Source organism: Dipodomys merriami, unplaced genomic scaffold (genome assembly GCF_024711535.1).
Source record: "Dipodomys merriami isolate MVZ:Mamm:240054 unplaced genomic scaffold, mDipMer1.0.p SCAF_1524, whole genome shotgun sequence".
Taxonomy (NCBI): Eukaryota; Metazoa; Chordata; class Mammalia; order Rodentia; family Heteromyidae; genus Dipodomys; species Dipodomys merriami.
The window spans coordinates 90,762-111,060 of record NW_027202854.1 but is presented as its reverse complement, the minus strand read 5'-3'; the positions used below and the strand labels follow the sequence as shown (position 1 = coordinate 111,060).

The 20,299-nt window shown below is 36.1% G+C and overlaps 1 protein-coding gene across 2 annotated transcripts in view; it reads left to right on the top strand.

The window, feature by feature from the left end:
- The window catches only part of LOC138827254 (uncharacterized), an 87,691-nt gene that overhangs the window by 15,913 nt on the left and 51,479 nt on the right, over nt 1–20,299 (top strand). The window contains exon 4 of one of the 2 annotated variants that reach the window (XM_070022739.1): nt 5,866–5,925. The exons of the other annotated variant lie outside the window; for it this stretch is intronic. Within the exon in view, the coding sequence (XP_069878840.1) occupies nt 5,866–5,889 (24 nt within the window). The 3' untranslated portion in view covers nt 5,890–5,925. Of the gene's footprint in view, nt 1–5,865; nt 5,926–20,299 lie in introns of those variants that run through there. 2 annotated transcript variants of the gene reach the window in all.

Sequence of the window (20,299 nt, the reverse complement as noted above, 5' to 3'; positions counted from 1 at the left end):
CATCAAAATGAACACACAATTTACCAACTCCTCTGGGACACAGCAAAGGCAGTACTCAGAGGCAAGTTTATAGCTCTGAGTTCCTACATCAACAAATTGGAGAATCTGAAACCAACAATTTAATGAGACATCTGAACCTCCTTGAAAAAGAGCAGCAAGAAAAAGGAAATCAAAACAGAACTTAGAGAGTGGAAAAACCTCCCATGCTCCTGGATTGGAAGGATCAACATTGTGAAAATGGCAATACTTCCCAAGGCTATCTACAAATTCAATGCGATACCTAGCAATATTCCAACCTCATTCTTCAAGGAAATAGAAGAGGCAATCCAAAAATTCATATGGAACAATAAAAGACCCCAATAGCAAAAACGATCCTTAACAGAAAGAACAGTGCTGGAGGAATATCAATACCAAATTTCAAACTCTACTACAAAGAAATAGTAATCAAAACAGCTTTGTACTGGCACAAGTACAGATCTCAGGACCAATGGAATAGAATTGAAAACCCAGAAATGAAACCACAGAGCTATAGCCATCTAATCTTTGATAAGGGAGCTAAAAAAATAGAATGGAAGAAAGACAGCCTCTTCAGTAAATTGTGCTGGCAAAATTGGTTAATCACTTGTAGAAAACTAAAGCTAGATCCTTATATATCACCCTGCACCAGAATCAACTCCAAATGGATCAAAGACTTCCAAGTCAAAGCAGACACCCTGAAAACATTACAGGATGGAACAGGAGAAACCCTAGGTCTCCTTGGCACAGGCCAAAATTTTCTTAAAGAGACTCAGAAACACAGCAAATCAAAGAAAGGTTGGACAAATGGGATAGCACGAGATTGCAGAGCTTCTGCATGGCAAAGGACATAGCTAGCAAGATCAATAGAAAGCCCACGGATTGGGAGAAGATCTTCACTAGTCATACAATGGACAAGGGTCTCATATCTAAAATATACCTGGAACTCAAAAAATTAAATCCCCCAACATCAAATCTTCAAAGAAACAACTGCCCAATAAATAAGTGGGCTAAAGTCTTAAAGAGAAACTTCTCTGAAGAGAAAAGAAGGATGGCCAATAGACACATGAAGAAATGTTCAACCATAAAAGAAATGTAAACAACATTGAGATACCACCTCACCCAATTAGAATGGATATAATCAGGAACTCTAATAACAACAGATGATGGAGGGGATGTGGACAGAAGGGAACCTTACTGCATTGTTGATTGGAGTGTAAACTTGTTCAACCACTTTGGTAAGCAGTATGGAGGTTCCTCCAAAGACTCCACATAGAGCTCCCCTATGACCCAGTAATCCCACTTTTGGGCATTTATCCAAATGATCACAAACATGACCATCCTAAAGCTACCAGGACAACTATGTTTATTGCAGCATTATTTACCATAGCTAAGGTATGGAACCAATCCAGAAAAAATGATTAAAAAATAAAAAATTAAAAAAGAGGGAATAAATTAAATCTGTAAAAAAAAACCCATTGTTTCTTTTGAAAATATCTAAATATCTCAACTCCATACCTAGTGGACATTCTTAAAACAGACATGAAAATATTCAAGAATTACCTCCTAAAGGGTAAGATGACTTATCTGCAAAATTCCTTAGACCAGATTTTCTTTCAGTTTTGCCTTTTGATATGTACACATGATGATATCCATGTTGGGTAGGGACACTGTCTTTGGACTTTACAAACATTCACCTTCTGAAACTGTGTCTTGGGTAAAATTACCAATTCTGTGACTGAAAAAAATAAAAATCTTGTAAATAAATTGAGTATCTCTTGAGAATGTGCTTCTTTAGAATGATACTAATTATAGAATTATATTTTCAAAATTAGAACATGGAGAAAAGAAAAACCTCATATACATACATAAAATATTAAATGAGTGTTTTAAAAATTATTTATCTACCAATAACTACTAAGATCATATTTTCTATAATCTTTTATCGTTTTCTTTAATTGGTATGTATTAGTTGTACACTATATTTTTGTTTTGCTGTCTCTATGCATACATAGAACATACCATTGCTGTTTACCCACTTTATTACTCTTTCCTATGTCATGTTCAGCTTTCTGTTTACAATTTTAATTGGCTTCATTTGTATACATAGATATAGTATACTTTGATCATGTGTTCTCAACACTGTCTCCTTCCTCTTTCCTCCTATTAACCACCCTCAAATAGTCTTTTTATATTTGTATCATATATTTATCTCTCTAGATTCCACATATAAGAGGAAATGTAATATTTATTTGGAATCTTGATCTATAGCTTTATATAATTAGATTCAAGTTTTATTTTCAAGAGTGATTATGTTCTGAACAGTGTGATATAAGACCACAAAAAATATTAACATTACATAAATACAGTTCATTAATTCTTGTCAAGGTTGTCTAACCAGTCAGTTTAGATGAAGTAACTTAAGTATACCACTATAAACTAACTGCAAGAGATACTGACCAATATGTGCTAAATATCAAATTGGGTAATTTATCTTTACTGGTTGCCCTAGCTTACATTTCCACTATTATTATGTTATGATGTCTTTTATTATATACTTTCCAGCATGTTATAACTTATTTTCTTAATGCTTTCCAGTTTGATTGGGATTTAATGGAACCTTACTTTTAATATTTATTTAATTTACATTAATGTCTGTAATATGTTGGCAATTTCTTCACGTGTTCACAATTTGTATTTTCTGAAACCTATCAACTCATTTACACATTTATGAATTGCAATAGCTTTTAATTTGAGATCTATTTTTGAGCTTTGTGTGTTTTACATAAAAATTCTTTCTCTACTCAATAGTTCTAATTTGATGCAGTCCTATTTTTAATTCTTGCTCTTATTTTTACTCAGTTAAACTTTTATATAATAAGTAGATACAAATGTCAATAACTTTCAACGAGTTTCCTATGTTTTTTTTTACCTCTAAAGCTATGCAGTTTAAAATTTTTGATATTGACTTGAATTTTGTAGCGCCTAGGAGATTATGTCCTATTTTGTCTTCTTCATATAGAAAACCAGTTTAGTTTTTCCATCACCAATTTTTGAAAAGATTGTCTTGTCCATTGTATAATTTCCTCTCTTTTTTTGGAGGGGGCGTCTGGTCATGGGGCCTGTCCCTCAGCTCTTTAGCTCAAGGCTAGCGCTCTACCACTTGAGCCACAGCGCCACTTCCGGCTTTTTTTCTTTTTGCTTATGTGGTGCTGAGGAATCAAACCCAGGGCCTCATGCATGCAAGGCAAGCGATCTGCCACTGAGCCACCTTCTCAGCCCCAATTTCCTCTCTTTTTTCAAAGGTATGCCTTGTCAAAAATATTTGTAATCACTTGATATTTTATATTATTTCTATTTTAAATATATGTGCTAAAAATTCACATCTGTTTCCAAAAAGAATGAGTATATGATATTGAAAATGATTGTATCTTTGAAGATGAGACCTAAATGGATTATGGCATATCCATAAAATGGAACTCTGAATAGGATGAAACTAAATAAAATAAAACTCTACAAATTTACAAAGATAAAAATTTAAAACATAAAACTAAATAATAAATTTAGGATAAAACAGGTATAAAAAGTATATTTACAATAAAATTTAAAACTATGAAAAATAATAATCCATTTCACATTTTATATTCTGCTACTTTGCCAAAGTTTCAGGTCAACTCATTTAACTTGGAGGAGAAATCTATAGCATTCCTTAAATACAGGATCATGTCATCTGCAAAGAGGGATAGTTTAACTTCTTTCCATATTTGTATTACCTTTATGATTTTCCCTTGCCTTATAGTCCTTGATAGGAATTCCAGTATTATATTAAAGAGATACTGAAAGAGTGGACATCCTTCTTACTGATTTTAGAGGAAATGGTTTTAACTTTTCACCATTAAGTAAAATGCTGGTTTCAGTTTGTCATGTAAACATTTACTATATTGAGGAATGTTGTATGTATTCCTAGCTTCTCCAGATATTTTATCATAAAGGGTTTTTTGGGGGGAGGGGGTCTGGTCGTGGGCCTTAACTCTGGGCCTGGGCGCTGTCCCTAAGCTCTTCAGCTCAAGGCTATTGCTCTACCACTTGAGCCACAGCACCACTTCCGGCTTTTTTTTCTCCTTATGTGGTGCTGAGGGATCGAACTCAAGGCCTCATGTGTGCAAAGCAAGTGCTCTACCACTGAGCCACCTTCCCAGCCCCTCATAAAGGGGTTTTTAATCATGTCAAATGCTTTTTTCTGTTCTGTGCTCATTCTTGCAAAGTCTAACTCCAATCTTGTTCCAGATCACCATGGTCCACATTGTTCCATCCTATTTATTTTCAGGATTTCACAAGTGATGGAGAAGGTGGAATTTGCACAGTAGCCCAGTAAAAGTATAGAGCAGGAGAGGTCATTGGAGGACCACAGCCCATAGTTCTACTCAGAATTCTTCTTAGCAAAAGAAGGGTGAAAATGAGAAAGAATGAAGAATAAAGAAGATGAGAAGGAATGAAGAAAGCCTCAAATGTACTAACAGTGCATGGAGAGGAAAGAGCTTTCATCATGTAGAGGAAAGGTTGCCTGGTTATTGAATCAGGAAGACACATCCTGATGATCAAAAGAAAGAGAGGAAGGAAAAATATAATTGCAAAAGCAATTAAAGTCAAAGAGATAAATGTCCCCAGTCAGTTCCATACATGCTGGCCCTCTTACAAAATGTAGGCAAGGTAGTTAACTTAGCCAGTGGAAGGTAATTCATCCTGAATTACCATCAACTCTATTTTTAAAAGATAGCAAGGGGTCAGAACTGGTGATAAATATTTGTAATCCCAGCATGAAATGAGTTTCAAGATCAGCCACAGTAAGATTTAATGATAGTATGAGATAATGTAGGTGATCCCTCAGCTATGCCTGAAGGGTAAGTAGGAACATTGTAGTCTCAGCTTAGCTCCAGGGGATAAAAGGATAAAATGGTAGCTAAAGATAAGTCAAACATAAAAATGGAGGCATTGCTCAAGTGGTTGAGCACCTTCCTAGCAAGCACCAGTCCCAAAATTTAAACCTCAGCATTAGAAAGTAATAAAAAAGATGGTAAAGAACTGGAAAGGGCATGTGCCTATGAAAGGTGATGATTGCAGAATTCTCTGTATCTGCAGCTATGGAACTAGACATGTGCATTCATATTGCTATGAACCTATTCATCACTTCATCTATCTATATACACATTTATTTTGAAGAATTAGTTCATGGAGTTGTGTGACTTGTTCCTAAGTCCAACTTTTCAGGAGGCTGCTAGACTCCACACACATTGAAGTCTGCCTCAACATGGAGGCATGGAATGATTTATTTCACCCAAAGCGTACTGGTTAAAGTACTGATCTTCTAAAAAGAAACCTCAAACTCACATACAGTACTGTTACAAATACTTGCATATGGTGGCATATCCAGGTAGACACATAAAATCTCATCTTTTTCAGTTTCATTAATTCTTTCCTGAAAAAGTATTTTGTCCTTTAAAAATAAATTATACAGCTCTTTTTTGATTTTGAATGTGTATCTTTTCCATTCCCTTTCAACCTCATTGTACAGTCATCTCTGTCTTACAATAAGTCCCTATATACCTATAGTGTCTAAATCAGGGGAAGAATCACTAGCCTGCTGGGGACAGCCATTGCTTCTATCTGCCTTGGTAAGGATGTCCAAAAACACAGGGCTCAGGTTCTTCTCAGTCATGCATGTGATAGTGAGAGGAGCTTTGTTTTCTAATGAAACTCAGAAGGGAAGGAATCACAGCTTCAAGCCTTAAATTCCTTCATTCCTTGGTTATAAAACAAAATGTCAGTCTGACCCTGTCCTCTTTATTTCAGGAGCCAGCATGGCCCAGAAGGTAGCTGAAGCTCAAACTTCAATTCTGCTGGTGGAAAAGGAGGCTGTGACCCTAGACTGTTTGTATGGGAATGGGGAATCCTATTATTCCATCTTCTGGAACAAACAGACCCTCGCAGGGAAATTAATTTTGCTTATTCATCAGAACTCTTATGAAAAGGAAAAGGTAACAGAGGGTTGTTACTTCCTGAACTTCCAGAAATCCTCAGACAGACCAAGAGATCCAGTCAGAGAAGCAGGGCTTCAGGCACAGGTAGGAATTACAGAGGAACTTTAGGGCAATTCACATACAATGTCTAGACACACCACCTAGTTGACATGTATGTCTACTACGAGATGTATGTCTACTACATCTCGTAGTAGACATACATGTCAACTAGGTGGTGTGTCTAGATGTAATAGACATACATGTCTACTAGGTATGCATGTCTACTAGGTATGTCTACTACATCTAGAATAGTTTTCCAATGATAAAAGCATACACACTGTTTTTTGTTTTTGTTTCTTTTTGGGTCCAGTCGTGGGGCCTGAACTCTGGGCCTGGGAGCTGTCCCTCAGCTCTTCAGCTCAAGGCTAGCACTCTACCACTTGAGCCACAGCGCCACTTCCAGCTTTTTTTCTTTTTGCTTATGTGGTGCTGAGGAATCGAACCCAGGGCCTCATGCATACAAGGCAAGCGCTCTACCACTGAGCCACCTTCCCAGCCCTTGTTTACTATTTAAGTAAACATTTAATATGCATGCCTAGCCTTGAGGCATTTGCTCTGGGACTTCTGGGAAATCACCTAATTTTATAGATACAGAGTTCTATATGAAATCATCCTATGAAGAAAGATCTCATCCCCTTGGCCTGCTCCATGTGCTTGCCCAGGATGTGTTTATCTATTTCTCTCATTCTCTGTATCTTACTCTGTCTTCCTATCTCTATGTATATATACATATATAAATTATGTATTAGAGAAAGCTATCTATCTCTATATAAATAGAGGTAGATAGAGAGATAATAATGGAAAGAAATCAAGACACTAGAGACCAAAAAAAGCAAACCAAAACTGAGTTTGAGAAATTAAACTGAGAGATTGGACAAGCAACAATCAATAACAGAGCAACTGAAGCATTATGTTCAAGTTTTTAGGTCATAAGAACGTAAATAAAAAGTTATATATAATTCATAAATTTATTATATAATACATATGTAATCTCTGTCCACAGAGAACATAAAAATTCTCAGCCAGTTCCAACGAATTAATTCGTAGGGCCATAAGATCACCACTTCAGTGGATGTTGTCCATATCGAATATGATTACTGTATCTTACAACTCAAGAATTGTGATTCCCAATATCATACTGGAAGAATTCCCTAACCAAAAAATAGCAATAGAATTAAAAGTTAACAACAAAGCATAGCAGCAGAACAAGTCCAAGATGTTTCTGACTCCATAGCTTTATACTCAGCAGGTTGAGTCAGCAAGATCAGAAAAACAAATATAAACATTGGATAGGACATAACAAGGTACAAGCTGAATTAGTACTCTGAGGAAAAGTAATTCATGTGGAATAAAATTGTAGGAAACTTCAAAGCTATTGCACTAAGCCTGAAAGAATAATATTTTGTGAGACTAAATCATGAAGGGGAAGATGAAGAGATCCTTGAGTATTGATCCTTATGAGTGAGAACTGTCTGCTCAGCCTGTGAGTCAACAACATGCTCTTACCTTGTAACTCACTTGATGGTTTATATCTGTAATTCCTAATCTAGGCTGTTGGCTACTAAGAGGCAAAGTTCTTTTTTCCATATTTATGTTTTATTGATTTCTGTATCAGACAGAGAAACTTACCACAACTGCTTATTCACCAAAACAAGACATTACAGAAAGCAGATGCAGAAACAGGAAAATCCAGCTGCATCTTGCAAAAGTCTTTTGTAAGAAATTTGCAAAGATGGGAAACAAAACCACTCTTCTAATTTATTTGTTTTTGTCTTTACAAATGTGGTTATATTTTGTAAAATAAGTTCTTTCCATATTTCATATTAAATTTTACTATCATTGTTAATTAAGTTTCATAAATTTAACAATAGATCATTAATAAATTAGGGATTATTGTCATTTAAGTGGATAAATGAAAGTTAAATAAAAGTGGATAAATGAAAGTTAAATAAAAGTGGATAAATGAAAGTTAAATAAAAATTAATTCCTAATATGATAAATATTTGTACATATTATTCAGAAAACAAAATCTATTTTGGGGAATCAATCTTCAGAATTTTAGATGGTCAGATCAAAAATGGGCAAGAACTTCCTCAAATGAAGCAAATTTGATCAGGAGATAATAATGCCATGTATCTTGGTACAATTTTTTCAGTAGTTTTGCTAAAATAAACTACAAAGACTAGGCCAGAGACATGCCTAAAGAACCTTTCTTTCTGGTTGGCATAATTTGAAGTAGAAAAGATCTGAGTATTGAGTAGCTCAAGCTTATTATCTTAGCTGCCCAGGAATCTGAGGTACATAGGATCAGTCCAGCAAAAAGCTGGACTGGTGGCATGGTTCAGCTATGAGAGTTCCAGAAAATCAAACAAACTGGAGTGAGAATGCACTACCTGCAAATTAATAAAAAATGAAACAAGAAATTCTCATCTCAGAGTGAGTAGCATTGATTAAGTATGTTTAGCACTTAGTATGGAGCACATTCTATCATATACTGCAAATCACTTGTAGAACACAGAGTGAAGCAGAACTCTTCTGGTTATTATAATTGACATTTATACTAACAATATCTAGTAACTAAACAGGGACAGGAGCAAATTCCAAGCAGAAAATAGTGATCACCAAATAAAGTACAAATTCTTCTTCTATTTGGAATAAAGCATGATGCATCAACATGTAAACTATTTATTACTTTAATCCAAAATATGTATATATTTGTTACTGAGCTGTATTTTACTATATCTGCAAATATAAATTATTGGTTTTACTCCATAAAATTTTCCACGTCAAAGTCACACACATACATATGCACACACACACGTATGCATGCACACACATAGATGCATACACACAAATACTTTCCTACATTCTGTTGAATATTGATTCAAGAATCTCAATTGGGGGGTAGTGGGATGGGAAGAGCAAACAAAGGAGGAGGCAACAATGCTTGATAAGAAATGTACTCATTACCTTGCCCATGTAATTGTAACCCCTCTGTACGGTATTTTCACAATAAAAAAAAAAAAAGAATCTCAATTGTCACTCAGGCCATCTAGCATGTAAGGAAAAGCTAATAAAGACTTTCAATACACTAATGCTACTTAGATATATACCTATGATTTACTAAATGATATAGAAATAATGATATCATGACTTCGAATATATAAAAGCTATAATACCCATTCAGCCTATTATTATTTAAATGTCAAAGTTCTATTCTAGAGGTAAATTTGGTTTAAAGTAGAACGTTTCAAACAAAAGAGCAAGAAATATGAGGTTAAGCAGAGTGAGGAACCAAAGCTTCTGTCTGTGGCATGAAGCTTGATAGGTTATGAATTGATCTCTTGATATACTAAGAGAGGGAGGCCCTCTGACCTGGCCTACAGGGAGTAACTAGAGCAATCTGGAACAAGGATTGTGTGAAACAGCTGGTAAGTGACAGAAGAACTGTGCCTTGGACTACCAGACTGTCATAAATATTGCACTCTTAATCAGAAAGCATCTGTCTTTTTATTTCCTTCCCAGCCATCTCTGCCTCACGTTTAATCGATGCAAAATGCTTCTCTTAACAGGTGCACTAGTGTTTACAAATTTAAACCCTTATTTAAATGAAGCTTACAACCAGAGATGTTTCAATTAACAGTACAATACCTTAGAAAAAGGAATCACATTAACATTTGTGCAAATCCAAACCTTGTTTTGCACTGGTGAAATTTTGTTAATAGAAAATTAAGAGTACAGATGCCACAAGGAGCTAAAGAAGACTGGAGTTTAAGTAATTTTAGAGAAACAATATATCTGAATGGGACACACATAAAATATTGGAAAAAGATGTTTAAAATGTCAAGGTCCATTAAAAATAGAACAAATAATGTCCTGCCAACCTGTAAAAAATTATTTTTATATCATTCACTTTTTCCCTACAGTATAGTTTTCCTCTTATCAAGATTTAATCATTAAAAAGAGGTTTATTTTGTTATCCATGGTTTTGCGGTTCAGCTTCAGTTACATATAATTGATCATAATCTGTAAATATTCAGTGAAAAATTCCAGAAATAAACAATTCATTAGTTTCAAGTTGCATCCTTTTATTACTGATAGCATAGTGAGATTGGGAGCCAGGTTTCCTCATCCTGACACACAGTGTAGCTCACTTCTCTGCAGTGTATCTGTACAGCCTACACTACTCTCCTATTGATTACCTAATTCTGTCAGTCATCAGGCTGACTGATGCTCTCACTGCAAAAGAGCTCAAGTAGCCTTTCTTTGATTTAACATTGTGTCCTAAATGTACAATAGTTTAATTGAGAGCTGTATTACAGCATATTATGAAAACAATTATCATTTGTCACCATTGTTATTCACTACCTGGCACCAGTTTGTATGGAGAAACCAGTCTTACAGAGCTCAGGGGTCTCTGCCATTTCAAGCATGCATTAGGGTTCTGGAAAGTGTCCCCAGTAGAAGGGTAATAGTCTCATATTTGTTCTTACATGGTAAAGAGCATATATTTTCAGAAATTCTAATATATACAACATAGCAACATGGGCTAAATTTTAGGTTATTCCTTCAAAATGTGGATGAAATTTGGTTAATTTAGAATACATATACTTTTGTGTGTGAAAGCAAGAGAATTGTTCATTGTAGATATTTGTTTAAAATGAGTACACATAACCTGAGTTTCAGTGGTTCATGTCTGTAATACTAGTTACTAGGTGGCTGACATGTAGAGGATCACAGTGCAAAACAAACTTGGTCTGCAGAATCTATGAGATCCCATTCTAAAATAAATAGCAAAAAGCCACACCAGAGGTGTGGCAGAACATCAGCAGGAATCATCCAGCAAATAGAATAAGAACCCTGAGTTCAAATCCTGGAACCGGCATCCCCCAAAAATGTCATAGATAATATAGAGAAGCCAAGTGAATATTGAATGTGATATAAATCTGTAAAACCATAGCCTCTCTGTACTCTATTCTCTCTTATTTATTTATTTATTTTACAGAAAGAGGAATTGAACAATTACTCTTATTAACTAAAGTTTAATTTTCTATTTTTGGGGGAGGACTATCAGTATTGGGGATGGAATTGAGGGCCTTATAGTCTCCCTCACAGCTAGTGACTATCTGCTCACAGCTGTTGCCCTACCACCTGAGCCTCACCTCCAGTCTATTAACTGCACTCTTAGACAAATACCATGGCAGATTCTTTGGGAGAGATCATGGCAAATTTGAGAGAGCAATGTTCAGTCAGCTGATTATTTCCATGGAAAAGGAAAACCCCAATATTTCCAAAAATTTATTTTTAATAAGGAAATTAAATTGGTGGACTTAATCTTGCCGTTGGGCTTCTAATTTGGAACCTTTATGCAATAGTTTAAAATGTGGCCTGAATGCCAAACAGATCTGAAGGGAGCTTCTGTACTGACTGTTTAATGTCTTTGTGACTTTGATATTAAATTCCATTTCATTTTCAGTGAAAAAAGAGTTAATGGTAGTAGCTGGATTATAACTTATAAAAGATTAAATTATAAAAGTGGTATACCTTGTTATAATAGCAAGCTCTCAATAAATGGTAGACATTTCCTAGATGAACATAGAGAAACACTTGGGGGCTGGTAGCTCATGCCTGTAATCCTAGCTATGCAGGAGGCTGAGATATAATACTCAAAGTCAGATGGGGCAGGAAAAAAAGACACATCTCCAATCGATCAACAAAAAAGCCAGAATGGAGCTGTGGCTCAAGTGGAAGAGTGATAGCCTTGAACACAAAAAGCTCAGGGATAATCCCAGGCTCTCCGTTCAAGCACCAGTACCATCACTAAATACATAGACTGGTTCCAAGTTTGAGGCATAGGTGTGCTTTGAAGAATGTACAGTCAGAGAGTAAAAGGATTTCTGTAAGTTAGTAGCTGGTGACCTTTGTGTCCTGGTAGATATTTATTTAGTGTCTGGGGACAATTTACCACAACCAGTAAGTATTGTTGATGTTTTGTTGCTTGTATTTATTGAATTAGCATTTTTGTGGTTATCTTTGTGTTATAGCATACATTCTTCTCACAGCCATGCATCAATAACATCAGAGATTTGTAGGGGTATAAAATTTGAGACAGAAATGTTATTAGCTCTGAATTGCCAACACAAATGTAAACTGAGAAGAGTAATCCATTAAAAGGAGAAATTGCAAGTATGTACTATTGAAAAGCTGAGTTTAAATGATTTATTACATATGTATGTTGTTTGATAAGAAACTTTGTAAAAGTAGCTACAAGAACAATGATGTTTTCTTCAATGGCATTTCCACAGAATGTTTCAGGACATATTTTGTAAAACTAAGGAAATGGATTAAAAAAAATGACTACCACAGACCTTGTGTCCAGAAACCTAGACTTACTTGTGTAAACTTGGAAAATAAGTTAAATTCTAAAAGTTTTAATTTTCTCACTAGAAAGTTGGGGTAAGAAAATACTTAAATCTCTAGCAGGATATAAAATTAACCCCCAAAAATCAATGGCTTTTCTATATGCCAACAATGAGAAAAGTGTGGCTGAAATTAGGAAAGCAACTCCATTTGTAATAGCCCCACAAAAAATAAAATACCTAGGAATTAACTTAACCAAAGAAGTGAAGGACCTCTATGATGAAAACTTTAAAATCTTGAAAAAGGAAATCAACACAGAACTTAAAAAATGGCAAAACCTCCCATGCTCCTGGATTGGCAAGATTAACATCGTGAAAATGGCAATACTTCCCAAGGCTATCTACAAATTCAACGCGATACCTATCAAAATTCCACCCTCATTCTTCAAGGAAATAGAGGAGGCAATCCAAAAATTCATATGGAACAATAAAAGACCCCGAATAGCAAAAACGCTCCTCAACGGAAAGAACACTGCTGGAGGAATATCAATAACAAATTTCAAACTCTACTATAAAGCCATAGTAATCAAAACAGCTTGGTATTGGCATAAGAACAGACCTCAGGACCAATGGAATAGAATTGAAAACCCAGAAATGAACCTACAGACCTATAGCCATCTAATCTTCGATAAGGAAGCTAAAACAATAGAATGGAAGAAAGACAGCCTCTTCAGTAAATGGTCCTGGCAAAATTGGTTAACTACATGTAGAAAACTAAAGCTAGATCCTTATATATCACCCTGCACCAGAATCAACTCCAAATGGATCAAAGACCTTGAACTCAAAGCAGACACTCTGAAAACATTACAGGATGGAATAGGAGAAACCCTAGGTCTCCTTGGCTCAGGTCGAAATTTTCTGAATAGAGACCCGGAAGCACAACAAATCAAAGAAAGGTTGGACAAATGGGATTGCATAAGATTGCAGAGCTTCTGCAGGGCAAATGACATAGCTGGCAAGATCAATAGAAAGCCCACCGATTGGGAGAAGATCTTTACTAGCCATACAACGGACAAGGGTCTCATATCTAAAATATACTTGGAACTCAAAAAATTAAACCACCCAACAACAAATCCTCAAAGAAACAACTGCCCAATAAATAAGTGGGCGAAAGACTTAAAGAGAAGCTTCTCTGAAGAAGAAAGAAGGATGGCCAATAGACACATGAAGAAATGTTCAACATCCCTAGCCATAAAAGAAATGCAAATCAAAACAACATTGAGATATCACCTCACTCCAGTTAGAACAGCAAAAATCAAGAACTCTAATAACAACAGATGCTGGAGGGGATGTGGACAGAAAGGAACCTTACTTCATTGTTGGTGGGAATGTAAACTTGTTCAACCACTTTGGAAAGCAGTATGGAGGTTCCTCAAAAGACTTCACATAGATCTCCCCTATGATCCAGCAATCCCACTTTTGGGCATTTACCCAAATGTTTACAAACAAGACCACACTAAAGCTACCAGCACAACTATGTTTATTGCAGCATTATTTACCATAGCTAAGATATGGAACCAACCCAGATGCCCCTCAGTAGATGAATGGATCAAGAAAATGTGGTATATATACACAATGGAATTCTATGCCTCCATCAGAAAGAATGACATTTCCCCATTTGTTAGGAAATGGAAAGGTTTGGAAAAAATTATATTAAGTGAAGTAAGCCAGGCCCAAAGAAGCATAGGTCCCATGGTTTCCCTTATTTGCAATATCTAGTATAGGTATGAGTCAAGCGGAAAAGGCCAGATAATGTGATGTTAGGAAAATGAACCCTTAAATATGTATTTTAATGTTTTCGTTTCTTTCATGCATGTGTTTCTAATGCATTTATAAGATTATTTCTTTGTTGCTTTGTATGTCCCTCCCCCACAGTGTAACCCCCGCTTTCACTATATTTGATGTCAGTATAACATGTGGAGGAGATGGGGACAAACAAGTCGTTTAAGGATTCAGGTGGACCTGTTGCAACAATGAGAAGTACAAAATGTCATGTCAAAACCAGCTTTACAATTTCGGTGTGGGGGGGGAGGGGGGTATAATTGGGTGGGGGGAGGGGGGTAAAATTGGGTGGGGGGAGGGGGGAGGCGGGGAAGGGAAGTGAAGGGTAAACAAAGGAGGAGGCTGCAATGCTTGGTAAGAAATGTATGCATTATCCTGCCCATGTAATTGTAGCCCCTCTGTACAGTATGTTCTCAAATAAGATAAAATACAATTTAAAAAAAAAAAAAAAAAGAAAATACTTAAATCTCAGCAGTAGTGAAAATTAAAAATAAATAATATTTAGAACAAATATGAAAGTTTCATTAAGTGTCTTACAAGAAGAAATATTGTTATTGCTTTTATTGTTATTGCTCCTGTATTATTGCGACATATTGGAAAAATTACCTGTAACAATGTGCATTATAAAAGAATTGAAAAAAATGTATTTTAACATTCAAGCAAATTAATGATGGGATTCTAATTTCCTTAACTTCTTTACTAATTGACATAATATAAATATTATTACCACAGATAAAACTCTTCTATAGTTACAATTCCTCATTAAAGCTGTATCCAAGTGTTTTGCTATAGGCTAACACAGAAATAAAGGTTAGTATTTGTTCTTTGGGGATTTCACACAAAATCCTCTCATCCTAAGCATTCACATTTTGTAAGGGAAAAATCCATTAAATAATTCTCTCAATCTTTGCTACTCATTAGGCTAAAATCTGAGGACCAACTTTGAAGCCAGCACAGGCAGATAAACCTGTGAATCTCTTCTCTCCAATTAACCTGCATGGGAAATGAGGATCTGACTAAAGTGGTGAAATACCAGCCATGAGCCAAAAAAACTTATAGGACAGCACCAAGGCCCTGAGTTAAGCCCCAGTACCCAGTAAACACACACACACGCACACACACAATTTTCTCTACAAAATCAGTATGAGCAAAGTTAATTTTCATAAATGATTGGGTCTCTTTTTAGCTACTTTTACAGAATGGTAATAAAAATATTTTTGATGTTGAGAGTTAGATGTTTGGGTGTCACTGGAATATTTGATTAGCTCCTTCAGACTAAGCCAGATCAGCACAGTGTTGTGAGTTCTCACCACATCACCAGGCCTTGTTTCCACATCTTCTCCTATTCACACCTGAGATCCACCCACTGTTGTTCATCAGATGACATCCTAGGAAATTTTTTAGTTGTCAATTGTTAATAAGCTCCTCCCTTGCCAGGAAGTGTCCCAATCTTAAAAGTTGGAAATTTTCCACCAATACGTTGTCCTGCAGTCAAATAATAACTACTGTGATAGTTATAGCTGATGGAGCCACAATCTGAGCTCAACATTATCTAATGTTCAGTTTCATTTAAACCTCACCATAGTTCTATGAAGTAGATTCCTAAGTACACCTAAGAATCTCATTTGTAAAATTATGCTGAGCAAAGTCCAATATTTTGCCTACAAAGTGTCAGAGTCAGAATTTTGTCCAATTCCCAAGGCTATACTAGATTAGTTCTAAATTCTTGGCAGAAAAGTATAGCAAAATGAATTAGAAACATGGAAAAACTGCTGGTGTTCAACTTGCTAATGAGATAAGAGCTGAAACATTGGGATGGAGGAAATGATATGAGGTATTAGAGATATATCAGGCAGGAAAATGGAAAATGACTTGATTTCTGAATTCACTGGAGATTTCACAGGAGAAGAAATACTTCTCCAACTGTGCTTGTTTTTAACCAATGGCATGTTAAAATCCTAACATACAAAACCAGACAAGTCCAAAAAAATGATCTTTCCCATTTCTTATATTTCATCTCAGCACAACAGGTTTCATCCATAGTTTCTCTGTTTCATGAGTTTGGGTTGTCATTATTATGTATTATATGTTATGTATTAGAGTTAGTGAGGATTGACTATTTCCATGGCATTTAAAAGGGGAGGGCTGAGAGGATCGCTACAGAGAAATGTGAACTAAAAGTTGCTAAAAAGCTACTATGTAACTAGAATCAAGTTTTCCACAGATCATGGAAAGACATTTGGCCCATCACTATTTCAAGAGCAATGTAGGCTTCACTCAGTTAAATAGTCATAATTATTTTAATGTAAAAATTATTTCAAACTGACTATTCTCTATACTTTCAAATAGTACTCAATAATGTGTGACCAATTTGTAAATAAAGATAAAATATCCCAAAAGATTTATATTTATACTCTACAATGATATAATTCTGAGATGAAAAGTAAAGACATCTATCCCATGGATGAACACAAGCTAATTAAGATAAATCATACTTTTGAAATATTTCTTGGGATTAAGAGGGTGGTTTCCTTCTTCAGAAACTGTCAGCTCTTTTCCAAGCAGGCAAACTATTGACAGATCTTGGGTGGCTCATTCACCAGGCTCCCATAACATAAAGCTGATGAAATGCATTTTTCCTCAGGCCAAGAATGGAAGATCTATGGCCTATGTCATCTGTTTCTGTGAATACCAAAGATTACAATTATGTTTTGATGTTAATCCAACAACTACAAATTTCTGGTTGCAAAGCATACCGTGAAAATGTGAGTGACAGCATAAATCTTTTCCAAATTGAATTCGACAAAATTGGAAAGAGCTGATGTTTTCAAATACTGTTAAAAGTCTCTGAACAAGAATAACTCTCTCATTGAAGCCACTTTCTAGAGTGACCTGTTTGGTATGACAGACCAGAAGCCATAATGAAATTGAATTCTTCCCAACAGCTTCACTGCCTATGACTGTGTTACATTGCTTAGAAACAATCACCTCCAAGGCCTTCTTGTCCTCATAAAAGAACTGCACAGTGGGAATTCCAAGATCGTTGATGAAGTACTGGGCATCACCTTGGATCTGTACAGAACTGACATTGTTCTCCCAGCAATGTGCTCTTCTGGTACAGTTGAACTTAATTTTCTGAAAAAATTAAATGTTTAATTGGTATTATGTTTTGCAGGCAATCTCTAAGTCATTGCTGCTCAATATGGTCCATGGTTCAGAGCATTAGTGTAGCGCGGGAGTATAATACTTAAAACATACATTCAGAACACTCAGGCATCAATCCACAGAAGAGTAAGTCAGAAAATGATAGAAACAATGTACCATACTCTTTATAGTGTCCAAGCTATACAAAGAGCCCGGATGAGCCACAACTGGGTGATGTATCAAGAATGGGACATATACACACATATAAATTTATATATATATATATATATATATATATAATATATGATACATATATTACTACATAACATGCACACACAGAAAAGGAATATTATTAACCAAGAAAGAATAAAATATGAAACAGATGGGTCTGCCATCCATTATATTATTTGGAATATATTATATGGAATCCATTATAGTAAGCAAAGTAAGCCAGATTCAGAAAGAATTTTTTTGGTTTTTGGTTGGTCGTGGGGCTTAAAATCTGGGTTTGGGCGCTGTCCCTATGCTCTTCAGCTCACGGCCAGTGCTTACTGCTTGAGCCACAGCGCCACTTCCGGTTTTCTAGTGGTTTATTGGAGATAAGAGTCGCACGGAGTTTCTTGCCTGGGCTGTCTTTTGAAATGCGATCCTCCGATCTCAGCCTCCTGAGTAGCGAGGATTACAGGCATGAGCCACCGGTGCTCGGCAGAAAGAAAATATTGTAGGTGTTTTCTCCTTTAGAAACACTAAACCTAAAGCAGAAATATGCGCGTTCACACCTAAGCGTGACATATGAGCATATATAAACCTATGGACACGCATGTACATGAACATCACATATCGTTCTGAGTACAGACTATGCAGGTAAGAAACCTGATAGGATCCCTTGAGACAACTTGTAGTAGAACAAGAATGACTGTGAGGGAGTGGACAGCTGTGTGGTGTGTAGGAGCTAACAGGTGCGGTAGGTGACAAGAGAGAAGAAAGGAGAGGAATATGGTCACAGTACTTCCTATACATGTGTGGAAATGCAACTGTGAAGCTGGCTGAAACTGGTTTGGGAGAGGGGAGAGTAGGTGTAAATAAGGGGGGACTCTAATCAAGTTGTGTGTTTATATACATATATATGCATACATATGCACATATATAAATGCTCATATTAAAAATGAATCCCAGCCGGGCGCTGGTGGCTCACGCCTGTAATCCTAGCTACTCAGGAGGCTGAGATCTGAGGATCGCGGTTCAAAGCCAGCCCGGGCAGGAGAGACCGTGAGACTCCTATCTCCAATAAACCACCAGAAAACCGGAAGTGGCGCTGTAGCTCAAGTGGTAGAGCGCTCGCCTTGAGCTGAAGAGCTGAGGGACAGTGCCCAGGCCCAGAGTTCAAGCCCCACGACCGACCAAAAAAAAAAAAAAAATGAATCCCCCTTGATGCTAATAATAATAAATAAAATTTATGACTAAGGAAACATGCAAGTGCTCAGTGTTGTGTGTGGTGGGCATGTTTGGAGTTGGAGGCAGGACTATTGAAACCCTGTTCTGAGGTCCTGATATCACCAAATTGTGACAGGCTTTGGCCACTCATGGTTTCTGATTTCGTTTTTGAAGTATTTTATTGTTCATGTATTTTGACTAGAACAAGTTTAACTTGATTTTTTTTATAAAAGGAATTTTGACTCATAAATGTTATACATAGAAGTTTTTCTATTAAAGGATAGAAAAGTAGCATGTAACTCTATTCTTAAAATATTTTTCCCCAAACTATAGACCAAGCAAGGAAATTCATGCCTATAATCTCAGCTACTCAGAGCTATCTAGAGAATCACAGTTTAAGCACAGTCCAGGCATAACATTTTGAAGACTCCATCTAAACCAATAAATCTGACCTCTGTTCTATTGTCATAATTATGCAGGAAGAATGAGTAGGATCTCAGTTCAGGGTAGTCTGAGTAAAAATATAAGACTCTATTTGAAAAAAGGCACCAAAGCAAAAAAGCCTATAAGCATGATACAAGTAGTAGCCCAACTACCTCATAAATGCAAATCCTAATATAACCAAAAACATAAATGATAAATAAGTATTTTTGAAAGAGCCTACAGAAAGAAATCCTTCATTAAGTTATATATGCAGAGAAGCAGCCATAGAGAAGGGAAACTTAAGTTTGTGCCTCTGTGTGTGTGTGTGTGTGCGCACGCACACACGGGTGCGTGCGTGTGTGTGTGTGTGTGTGTGTGTGTGTGTATGTGTGTGTGTATGTGTATGTTTGTGTATGTGTGTGTGTATACCAGCTCTGGGCCTTGAAGTCAGGTCTTGGGCGCTGTCCCTTAGCCTTTTACAGTCAAGGCTAGCATTCTACAATTTGAGTCACAGTTCCACTTTGGGCATTTTGGGGCTAATAGGAAATAAGTCTTCCCAGGCTGGTTTTGAACAGAACTCCTCTGATCTTAGTTTCTTGAGTGACTGGAATAACAACTGTGAGCCATTCAGGCTTAGCTAGGTATTTCTTTTTTATTTTATTGTAAAGGTGATGTACAGAGGGTTTACAGCTACATAATGAGTACATTTCTTATCCAACAGTGTTACCTCCTCCCTAATTTTCTACCACGTTCCCTCCCCTTGACTCCATTTATTCCCCAAGTAGTAAAGTTCATTTCCAATATAGTGTCTTGTGATTATCACTGTTGCATTGGTTCACACTTTGTCTTTTGCCTAAGTAGCATTGTCTAGCTTATAAAAACAAATATTTTACTTTGCAAAAATTAATTAAAACACTAAATACTATGAAAGGATTACTATTTTATTATCTTTTTAATATTTTTATATTATACAGTTACTGTATAGAGGAGTTACACTTACATGAG